The 12,493-nt window shown below is 44.4% G+C and overlaps 1 protein-coding gene across 1 annotated transcript in view; it reads left to right on the top strand.

Annotated features, from left to right (window-relative positions):
* The window catches only part of LOC126455683 (uncharacterized), a 76,754-nt gene extending 65,859 nt beyond the window's left edge, over nt 1–10,895 (top strand). The window contains exon 6 of the mRNA XM_050091449.1: nt 10,470–10,895. Coding sequence (XP_049947406.1) covers nt 10,470–10,633 — 164 coding nt within the window. The 3' untranslated portion in view covers nt 10,634–10,895. The remainder of the gene's footprint in view (nt 1–10,469) is intronic.
* The last annotated feature ends 1,598 nt before the right edge of the window (nt 10,896–12,493 follow it).

The following is a 12,493-nucleotide window of genomic DNA, read 5'->3' as shown; positions in this document are numbered from 1 at the left end:
ATGATAACTCTGAGTCAGCAAGACATGCTTCTCCTGTTGGGCCAGAGGTCGATTTTCCTGCCCAGTCAAATACAGAGGGTGGGTTTGGTAGTCATTGGGAGATCCAATGTTAGGGGGGTGATGGAGCCCCTCAGGGAGATGGCAGGCAAGGCGAGAAAGAATTCCCGTGTGCATGCGGTATGTTTGCCGAGAGGTCTCATCCGTGATGTGGAGGAGGTCCTACCGGCGGCGCCGGCCGGTGTGTCCGAGCGGTTCTAGGCGCTACAGTCTGGAGCCGCGCGACCGATACGGTCGCAGGTTCGAATCCTGCCTTTGGCATGGATGTGTGTGAAGTCCTTAGGTTAGTTAGGTTTAAGTAGTTCTAAGTTCTAGGGGACTGATGACCTCAGAAGTTAAGTCCCATAGTGCTCAGAGCCATTTGAACCTGCCGGCGGCTATCGAGCGCACTGGGTGCAACCAGCTGCATATAGTGGCACATGTCGGCACGAATGACGCCTGCCGCTTGGGTTCTGAGGTCATCCTCGGCTTCTTTAGGCGGCTATCTGATTTGGTGAAGGCAACTAGCTACGCGCGCGAGGTGTAGGGTAAGCTTCTATTCGTAGCATCGTACCCAGGTTTGATCGCGGTCCTCTGGTATGGAGCAAATTATAAGGTCTAAACCAGAGGCTCAGACGGCTCTGCGACGGTATCGGATGCGAATTTCTCGATATCCGCTCTAGGGTGTAGAATTGTAGGGTTCCCCTAGGCCAGGAGTGCAGTACACGCAGAAAGTGGCTACTGGGGTAGAGGAGTACGTGTGGCGTGCACATGGGGCCTTTTTTAGGTTAGAGGACCCCTCGCTTGGGAGCAAACACGATTTTCCCGTTACATCAGCCCCAGTGACCCCAGACAATCTTGGTCCTCGCAGATCAGAGATAGAAAAAATTAATATGATTTTAGTAAACTGCAGGAGCATCCAAGGAAAGGTCCCAGAATTACTGAAGGTTATAATTTACAGATAGTATTGGGAACAGAAAGCTGGTTGAAGCTAGAAGTCAATGACAACGAGGTCCTATGGTGGCGGCGTTTTTATTACAGTAAGAAATTAGATAAAATCTAGCGAGGTTATCACGGATTCCGAATGTGAATTAATCTGGATGAAATTGAGTATCAAAGAATGGTGATCGGATGCTTTTATAAACCACCTGGTTCAGGTCCTGTAGTTGAAGAACGCTTCAGACAGAACTTGCATCATATAATTAGTAATTTTCCTGATCATGCTGTTGTAATACATGGTGACTTGAACCTGCCAGGTACAGATTGGGAGGGTTATGACATCCAAACTTGTGCCAGAGACAGGGAATCACGTGGCATTGTTCTGAATGTCTTGTCCGAAAATTACCTTGAGCGGATAGTTAGAGAACCAACTTATCAAATCTGTTACCATAGAGGAAGGTATCAGTGATCATAAGGCTGTGACAGCATCTATTACGACGGGTCCTACAAGGAATGATAAGAAAGGTAGGAAGATATATTTGCTCAGCAAGGGTGACAGGATACAAATTTCAGAATATCTCAGCACTCAGATGTGGAGAAGAAATGGAAAAAATTCAAAGGCATCGTTCAAAATGCCCTAGACAAGTATGTTCCGAGTAAGGTTTTAAGGGATGGGAAAGATCCACCATGGTCTAATAGCCATATTAGAAAAGCCCTACGTAAACAAACTTCATCTCAAATACAAGAGAAGTAAAAATCTAGCTGACAAACAAAAGCTGAAAGAAGCGAAAATGAGCGTAAGGAGAGCAATGAGAGAAGCGTTCAACGATTTCGCAAGTAAGACGTTGTCAACCGACCTGAGTGAAAACCCTAAGAGATTTTGTTAGTATGTAATATCAGTAAGTGGGACAAAATCATCTATTCATTCTCTCAGTGACCACACCAGCACCAAAACGGAAGATAACAAAGGCCGAAATACTGAATACGGTCTTCCGAAGTTGTTCCACCGAGGAAGATCGTAACACTGTCCCTCCATTCAATCGTCGCGAGAACATCGAAATGGCAGGTATTGAGATAACCGATCGCTTAGTATTGGAAAGGCTTCAGGACCAGATGAGATACCTATAAGATTCTATAAAGATTATGCGAAAGAACTTGCTCCTCTTCTATCAGTAATTTATCGTAGATCGCTTGAGCAACGTAAGGTGCCTAACGACTGGAAAAAAGCGCAGGTCGTTCCCGTTTTTAAGAAAGGCCGTAAAACAGGTCCACACAATTACAGACCTACATAGTTGCCGTCAATCTGTTGTAGAATTATGGTCCACGTTTTATGCTCAAGAATTATGACGTTCTTGGAAAATGAACAGCCCCCCTATAAAAATCAACATGAATTCCGCAAACAGAGATCCTACGCAACTCAGCTCGCTCTGTTCCTCCATGAGATCCACAGCGCAGTGTACAACGGTGCTCAGGTTGATGCCTGTTCCTTGATTTTAATAAAGCATTTGGCACCGTCCTGCATTGCCGTTTAATGAAAAAAATACGAGCTTACGGAATATAGGAGCAGACTTGCAATAGGATTCAAGATTTTCTTGCAGATAGAACTCAACACGTCGCTCTTAGCGGAAATTAATCGACAGATGTAAAGGTAATATCCGGAGTACCACAGGGAAGTGTGATAGGACCGTTGCTGTTCACAATGCATGTAAATGACCTAGTAGAAATCGTCGGATGCTCTTTAAGGCTATTCACAGATGATGCAGTTGTTTGTACCAAAGTAGTAACGCCAGAAGGTAGTATGAATTTGCAGAACGGCCAGCAGAGAATTGATGAATGGTGCAGACTCTGGCAGTTGACTCTGAACGTAAATGAATGTAACATATTGCGCACATACAGGAAAAGAAATCCACTACTCTACACTACACTGTTGATGACAAACAGCTGGAGACAGCGTCTGCCATAAAAATCTAGGCGTAACTACCCAGAGCGACCTTAAGTGGAATTACCATATAAAACAGATAGTGGGAAAGGCAGACACAAGACTCAGATTTATCGGAAGAATCTTAAGGGAATGTAACTCATCGACGAAAGAAGTGGCTTATAAGGCGCTTGTTCGCCCGATTCTTGAGTATCGTTGATCTATGTGGGATCCCTAGCAGGGAGGACTGATAGGGGAGACAGAGAAGAGAGACGTTGTGCAACACGGAGAGATTTAATATTGAAATTTCGGGATAGCACTTTTCAGGAGGAGTCACACAACATATTATTTTCAGCCTACATACATCACGCGCATTGACCACATGGAGAAAATTTGAGAAATTAGAGCCTTACAGAGGCTTACTGACAATCATTCTTCCCACGCACCAATCACGAGTGGAACAGGGTTGGAGGGATCATACAGTGGTACCGAAAGTATCCTCCGCCACACACCATTAGGTGGCTTGTGGAGTATGATGTAGAGGTAGATGTAGAAAGAAACAGTGAACAGACGAAATAAATCTCGGGTGAACAGCCTGGTATGAGTGTGCACAGGACACAAAATTTCGGCAATCGAGCACGTTGCTATCATCAGGTGCGCTGATGTACTGACCGGCAGTTGGACGGCGCCATGTAATATACAGGGTGTTACAAAAAGTTACGGCCAAACTTTCAGGAAACATTCCTCACACACAAAGAAAGAAAATATGCTATGTGGACATGTGTCCGGGAACGCTCACTTTCCATGTTAGAGCTCATTTTATTACTTCTCTTCAAATCACATTAATCATGGAATGGAAACACACAGCAACAGAACGTACCAGCGTGACTTCAAACACTTTGTTACAGGAAATGTTCAAAATGTCCTCCGTTAGCGAGGATACATGCATCCACCCTCCATCGCATGGAATCCCTGATGCGTTGATGCAGCCCTGGAGAACGGCGTATTGTATCACAGCCGTCAACAATACGAGCACGAAGAGTCTCTACATTTGGTACCGGGGTTGCGTAGAGAAGAGCTTTCAAATGCCCCCATAAATGAAAGTCAAGAGGGTTGAGGTCAGGAGAGCGTGGAGGCCATGGAATTGGTCCGCCTCTACCAATCCATCGGTCACCGAATCTGTTGTTGAGAAGCGTACGAACACTTCGACTGAAATGTGCAGGATCTCCATCGTGCATGAACCACATGTTGTGCCGTACTTGTAAAGGCACATGTTCTAGCAGCGCCGGTACAGTATCCCGTATGAAATCATGGCGGTGAATCGAGGAAGTACAGTACATACTGACGAAACTAAAATGAGCTCTAACATGGAAATTAAGCGTTTCCGGACATATGTCCACTTAATATCTTTTCTTTATTTGTGTGTGAGGAATGTTTCTGAAAGTTTGGCCGTACCTTTTTGTAACACCCTGTACAGGACAATCCCTCTCCCTCCACTCCCTCAGGCGCTTCCTATGAGTTGGTGCTGTCCGCTCCCCGCGAGCGGTCCAGGTACAGCGTCCGTTCTCCCGCCGTCTTGGCGCTGCGTCCTAGGTTTTCTCGTTCAGGAGGGTCTGCTGGCACCGTTCTCGTTATTCTTCCCTCCTCCCCGGAAGTCGGTACACTCTGGGAAATATCCTTTTTCTTCTTAATCCGGGTGATCGCGGGTTCCCACGCCTTGCTAAGGATGTAACCGCTGTCACGATTTAGTTGTTGCTCCCTTACTCTGATCTCTATGGCTCCTTTGATTACACAGTTCCAGTATTTGGAAGTCTGTGTCAGGACTTTGGTTTGGTCATAATCCATGCTGTGGAGTTCCGACAGGCAACGCTCAGCGATTGCCGACATACTGGGCTACTGCAGTCTAGTGTGCCTTTGATGTTCTCGGCATCGGTCCTCAATGGTACTAATGGTCTGCCCTATGTATATACTACCGCATTGGCAAGGTATCTGATAAACCCCTGATTTACGCAGACCAAGGTTGTCCTTGACACTACCAAGAAGGCTCTTCGTTTTGCTTCGAGGACGGAAGATGGTTTTCACTTGGTGTTTACGTAAAATGCGTCCAATTTTTCGGATAAGGCCCCACAAAACGGAATAATAGTCAAGGCCGCCTCGTCCTGAGGTTCATCCTCAGTTTCCACTGGTGATGCAAGTGTGGGACGTATAGCCTTCCAAATTTGCCCTTCCTTGTAACCGTTCCTCCGAAACACGGTCTTCAGAGGGTCCAATTCTTGTTGGAGACTGTCCCTGCCGGAGATGGTGTGAGCTCTGTGTACAAGGTTCTTAAGCAAGCCATTCTTTTGTTCAAGTTGTTCAAATGGCTCTGAGCACCATGGGACTTAACTTCTGAAGTCATCAGTCCCCTAGAACTTAGAACGACTTAAACCTAGCTAACCTAAGGAGATCACACACATCCATGCCCGAGGCAGGATTCGAACCTACGACAGTAGAAGTCGCGCGGTTCCGGACTGTAGCGCCTAGAACCGCTCGGTCACCTTGGCCGGCCATTCTTTTGTGCTGTTCACCCGAGATTTATTGCGTCATAAAATACGCCTGGAGAAATTGAAGAATCACAAACAGTGAACAGCTTGGCGAACAATCAGGAAAGAATATTTTTAACCTTCTCACGCCATCATACATCAGTCTCTTTTCTGTCATCGGATATCACGTCACTCATGGTGCACATTTGCTTGTACATTTTAGAAATACTTGACTAGCGTAGTTTAACATTATACCTCCATAAAATCAAAATGACTCAACATATGCTAAAATAAAAACACTGATTTCGGTAGCCATATTTGATTTAATAATTTTAAAAAGGTTTTTTGTATTTATTCCTTGCACATATTAATTTATTTAATACTCAGATACCTGACACTTTGCGATAAACTCATTTTTGACTATACGATGTTAAACTACAATTGTGAAACGTTTTTAAGATCTATACACAAATATACGCCTTCAGTGACAAGATGAGTGATGACAGAAAGGACAAATCAACGTCTGCTGGCGTGGAATGATAAAAGTATTTCCCCATGATTGCTCAGTAAGTGTTTCACTGTTTTTTCACAGTTCTCTCATTGTTTTCCGCAGCTGTTTGAATGATACAAAACATCTATTCCTCTCTTAACAAGAACATACATTTCACCACATTCAAGAGCGGAAATAAATTATCTATTAAAACGATTTGAGTCTGATCATAGACCAACATGGCCGAACTGCGCCTTGTAATTGAATGAAACACGAAATGATTTTGATTGAAGGTGTCACTGGCTATCACTGGAATAAACCAATTAGAAAAGGGGCGTTCCTGCGTTCTGGAGCCAAGTGAGCTACTGTGTGCGCCACAGTCGCTAGTCGTAGTACGTGAGGTTGTGCATGCAGTGACTTCAATGATTTTATTAAAATATTGTTAAACTACGTTTTGAGACTGATCGCAGACGGTCAAAAGTGTGATATCCAGTAGCAGTATAGTACGCTGCCCAACAGAATTGGTCAGTTTTACGAAATCGTGCAATTGTCTCCCATTGCAACACATAAGTTTGAAATTTGCCTACAACTTTCATCTGTAAGGACGAAAAGCGTGGAAACCTGCGACGTCACCCTCGGGTTTGCGACGGTTCGAACAGCACGGTGTCGACACACACACACACACACACACAAAATCAGATATTCTTGTGAGTTGTAAGATACATTATTCGGATCCCACTGCCACCATATTTCACCACAATTCTGTCCAACGCCACCGTGGACATGTCAGACGATGGGAAGGTCGTCACACTCCTTCTTACACACATTTCACCTCATCTTATGACGCCTTTGCTAAGGAGGTCAGAACCACGGCGCCAAGCGTTGAAATTACGCGGTTTCCTTATGGGTAGCCGAGGAAAACATTTCACACACACTCACCGCCGTTCCGCCTCTGGAAGTTGCATAAAGATGGTCAATGGAGCCACCCCCTACCCAGTGGCGTTCATTCCAATACATTTCGAAAATGAAAACGACGACCTTCTTTACAATCTTTGACAATGCCGGCCGCCCCCTAATCCCCCTCCCCCCCCCCCCCCTCCTCACCCAGATGATTTAACCCTCCTCGAAGGAGCTACTGTCGTTAATTCCTTTGTGTCTTGATTCTTAGTGGGTGCAGGATCAACATGGTGTCAGTTGGACATGTCCGAAAGAACAAACACCACATCCATACTTAAAGCGAGAGCGGCCTATGATCAGTGCTGATGCACACCACGCTCGAACTCTTACGGGAACCGGCGAAACGCCGCGACTAATGAGGTTAATGGGCAAGGGGCTCTGAATTAGTGGTGTATGGATAAGAGTTGAGAATTTGGATCCGATGGGACGCCCACTGGGGTACTCCGCACAGTCAGCTGCAATGACCACTGTGGTGTCCGCCCCTATAGCTGAATGGTCAGCGTGACTGACTGTCGTCCTAAGGGGCCTGGGTTCGATTCCCTGCTGGGTCGGGGATTTTCTCCGCTCAGGGACTGGGTGTTGTCTTCATGACCATTTCATCCCCATCCGGCGCGCAGGTCGCCCAACGTGGCGTCGAATGTAATAAGACCTGCACCAAGGCAGCGTGACCTGCCCAGTAAGAGGCCTCCCGGCCATTGACGCCAAAGGCTCATTTCCATACCACTGTGGTCAGAGTTTCTGCCTGGTAAGCAGGAGGCCCCGGTTCGAATCTCCCTACGGCACAAATTTTCGACTTTACCCATTGATTTAATTAATGCCCAGTGGCAACGAATTTCATTACTTCTTTTTCGTCTCCTCTAAAGATAATGTGAGCCAGACACTCCACTGAATGTGGTCGCACTGCTTTGGAGTGTAGCATGAGCACAATTTTTATGCTGGTGCGCACGGTGGATCCACTATGGACCGCTCAAAAGCGTTCGAGGAAATTCGAAGGTGATGCGAAGCAACAAAGTTGGCTAAACTTCTTCAGTCCTCATGTGGTGCGATCAGGGGGCGATGCGACTTTGATACACGCATGAATGAAAAAGCAAAGAGTCTCTCGAAGACCAACCTCCCCCCCCCCCCCCCGCCCCAAACCCTCAGTTCGGCAACATCCTTGGTGTCACCGAGCATCTTTGTTGAGCACTATAAAGATATACCTTTGCAAAGAGCAGCAGATGTCTCTTTTTTTAAGGCACATCGTAAATGTTCTGTTAGGATCAAGAAATATTAAAACTTTTTCATGCCAAGTGCCCATGACCTACGAGCGACTCGTCTGGTTATCGATGGAAACATATGATAATGTGGATACGCATAAGTCGGCATTGGGTGTGCGGGTAGGAGTAAAACCAACGAGTGATAACATTTTCATACGATAATTTGATAGTTCTCCGAGTTCTATGTTTGTGTCTTTTCCTTCCTAATATACTTTAAATGTAAAATTCATTACAGGTCTAGTTTTCCTTACATGGATTCTACTGCATTTGTGTTAACTGTGTTTCAGTAGAATGGATAAACGGTATTAGTCTGCAATCATAAAACCCATTGTTTTGTTCTGTTTATCGCCAAAGAGGATGATTGTTATGTCTGTGACACTCCGTGCTCCTACAAAACGAGCTCCTGATCTTTGGACTTCTTCGATGTCCTCCGTCAGTCCTATCCTGTAAGGATCACATATCGCTCACCAGTACCCTGTGACAGGACAGACAAGTTTAGTGTAGGCAGTCTCTTTAGTAGGTCTGTTACAACTTCTAAGTGTCCTGCCAATAAAACGCAGTCTTTGGTTCGCTTTCCCCACCACATTTTCTGTTTGTTCTTTTCAATTTAAGTAGTTCGTAATTACTAAGTATTTAGCTGAATGTAAGGCTTTTAGAATTGACTGATTTATCGTGTAACCAAAATTTGACGGATTCTTTTTAGTAATCACACTTCTCGATATTTAGAGTGAATTGATACTTTTCCCACCATACAGATCTCGTGTCCAAATCATTTTGGAATTGATTTTGATCTCCTAATTACTTTACTAGGAGGTAAACGTCAGCATCAGCCGCAAACAATCTAAGAGTGTTCAGCTAATCTCTTAAATCGTTTATATGTAGGTTAGGAACAGCAGAGCCTACAACACTTCCCTGGAAAACGCCAGACGTCACTTCTGTTTTACTCGATGACTTCCCGTCGATTACTATGAACTGTGACCTCCCTGACAGGAAATCACGAATGCAGTCACACAACTTGCACTATACTCCACAGGAACGCAATTTCATTACAAACCTCTTGTGTGGAACATCATCAAAAGCCTTCTGGAAATCCAAAAATATGGAATCAGCTAGAGATCCCAAGCTGATAACACTTATTGCTTCGTGCAAATAAAGAGCTAGTTGCGTTTCACATTACTGTTTCTTTCTGAATCCGTGCGTGCTATATGTCAATTGATCACCTTCTTGCAGATAATTCATAATGTTTGAATACGGTATATTTTCCAAAATCCTACTGCAAATAAACGTCTGTGATACTGGTCTGTAGTTCATCGGATTACCCCTATTTGGGTACTGGTATGATCTGTGCTACTTTACTGACTTCAGATACGGATCTTCCGTCGAGAGAGAGGCTGTACGAGTATATGACAGCAAAGTTTGGATCTGTTGTGTCAGCGTACTCTTACAAAAAGACTTAGTTGGTATACCATCTGGGCAGAAGAATTACTTTTGTTAAGTGATTTAAGCTGCTTCACTACACTGAGGACATCTTCATCTAAGCTACTCGTCTTGGCTGCTGTTCTTGATTCGGTTTCTGAAATACCATTAGTACACCGCAATGAATGTGTTGATCGTGTCTTGCGGCTGGTGTACTTTACACATGACCGAAACGTCTTGATTTTATGTCAGACTTCGACACAGTGCTTCGTTGTAGAAGCTATTGAAAACATCTCGCATTAAAGTCCGTACTACATTCCGAACTCCAGTAAGGTATTTCCAATAGGAGATTTTGTTTAGTTTTGACTTTGACATGCTTTTATTCGTTGCTTCTGCAACAGTGTTCTGACCTCTTTTGTGTACCATAGGAGATCTATTTATTTGGTATAAATTTCCAAACTGCCGCCAATACTATTTCTTTGAATGTAAACCCTATCTCCCGTACATGGTTTGAAAGAAGTGGATACTGTCCGTCAGGAAGGAGTCAAACGAATTTTTATCGACTTTTTAAAACACGTACATTTTACTTTTATTTTTGGTGGATTTGGATGTTACGGTATCCAGTAGCAGTACAACGACCTTGTGGTCACGGCTAATCCATGTATCCATCATGATGGTCCCTATTTGCTCAAGTTTATTTATTGCTCAGAGGGTAAGCACGTTTTCGCAACGATACACACTTCGAGTGAGCTCCTGAATTAATTGTTCAAAATAATTTTCGGAGAAAGCATTTAGCACGACTTCGGATGATGCTTTATGCCTTCCATCGACTGCCACTCTCCCAGAAGCTATAAAATTTCATCAGTAAAATGAACAGTTCACATTACCCATGTTAAACGTGACCCAGTCTATGAATCTTTGCGCTCTGTTTACAGGAAGGCACCTAAGTGACATGGAGTTCCAGCTGTGGGCGCCGGATCAGCCGAATAACAACGACGGTGGCGCAGAAGAGAACTGCTTGGCCCTGTCTGTGAAAGGCTACAGCGACGTTCGCTGCGATATGAAGCTGCTCTTCGTTTGTGAAATACTGCCCGAGTGAGACGTAGGCCCAAAGACAGACCGCAGCTCTGTGCAGGCACAGTAGCCGTATAACGCAGTGGACGACGTCGTTGATTTATGTAACACGATAGAAATATTTGTGAGAATGAAATGTTCAGTGTAGATAGAATACACCTTATTACGTCTTTATTATCTTAGTTTCTCAGTTTTAAAATATCAACCTCAAACTGAAATAATGAACACCAGATAACGTTTTGCTGTGTCGGTGACATTGAATCTGAATATAACGTCTATTGATAATAGTACTGTGAGTTACACGCTTAAGGCTCTGTGTTCAGAAGAAAGTTCGCTGAATATGCACTATAGCAATCGTAGTCTTTAAAGACAAATATTTTGAAATTTAAAATCTTGGATCCATTTAAGTCATTACTTTAATTTTTCGTCGGTGATTGACAGAAGATGAGTAAATAAATTCCAGTTATGGAAATGACGAAAGTTTTCCGACTTTTTTGTATATTATTTATTGGCTGGTATTAAGTTCGTATAATTAAGACTATGGTAGCATGTTTTTGCGTCTATAACGTACTGGTCGACCGTGATGCCCTGGAGCAGATTATTTCTAAGCCTTAAAGACTGGCCCAACATATTCGTATTAGACTTAATTTTTTTTAGTCTACGACTCTTCTCATCTATAGGCGCTAAGTATTTACTTTAGTGGATGAAGTACCACCAAATTTTACTTACTAACTGTACCAACTGTAGCTGCATGTGCGAATGGATTCCGTTGACTAATACCTGTATGCCTAAATCACTGTCTAACTCGGCTGGTTGGACGTAGAGAGTAATGGAAAAAATCAACAAACTCGATACAAGCGAAACGAGGAAGAGAAATCAGTAAGCTATGGCGGTTCATTTAATGTTTCACTATCGATAGCTTCGAGCTGGCGTCGCATCAGGTGGTGCCTAATACAACCAAGTGCCGTTATCTTAGGTCCACTACTGTTTCTCATATATATACACTACTGGCCATTAAAATTGCTACACGAAGAAGAAATGCAGATGATAAACGGGACAAATATATTATACTAGAACTGACATGTGATTACATATTCATGCAATTTGGGTGCATAGATCCTCAGAAACCAGTACCCAGAACAACCACCTCTGGCCGGAATAACGGCCTTGATACGCCTGGGCATTGAGTTAAACAGAGCTTGGATGACGTATACAGCTACAGCTGCCCATGCAGCTTCAACACGATATCACAGTTCATCACGAGTAGTGAGTGGTGTATTGCGACGAGCCAATTGCTCGGCCACCATTGACCAGACGTTTTCAGTTGGTGAGAGATCTAGAGAATGTGCTGCCCAGGGCAGCAGTCGAACATTTTCTGTATCCCGAAAGGTCCGTACAGGACCTTCAACGTGCGATCGTGCATTATCCTGCTGAAATGTAGGGTTTCGCAGGGATCGAATGAAGGGTAGGGCCACGGTTCATAACATATCTGAAATGTAACGTCCACTCTTCAAAGTGTCGTCAATGCGAACAAGAGGCGACCGAGATGTGTAACCAATGGCACCCCATACCTGGGTGGCGTGGGGGGGGGGGGGGGGGGGATATGCCAGTATGGCGATGACGAATACGCGCTTCCAATGTGCGTTCACCATGATGTCGCCAAACACGGATGCGACCATCATGATGCTGTAAACAGAACCTGGATTCATCCGAAAAAATGACGTTTTGCCATTCATGCACCCAGGCGCTCCTGTCTGTGATGCAGCGTCAAGGGTAAACGGAGCCATGGTCTCCGAGCAGATAATCCATGCTGCTGCAAACGTCGTCGAACTGTTCGTGCAGATGGTTGTTGTCTTGCAAACGTCCCCATCTGTTGACTTAGGGA

The sequence above is a fragment of the Schistocerca serialis genome, chromosome 2 (genome assembly GCF_023864345.2).
Source record: "Schistocerca serialis cubense isolate TAMUIC-IGC-003099 chromosome 2, iqSchSeri2.2, whole genome shotgun sequence".
NCBI classification, from domain to species: domain Eukaryota; kingdom Metazoa; phylum Arthropoda; class Insecta; order Orthoptera; family Acrididae; genus Schistocerca; species Schistocerca serialis.
This window is presented reverse-complemented; position numbering and strand designations above follow the sequence as displayed.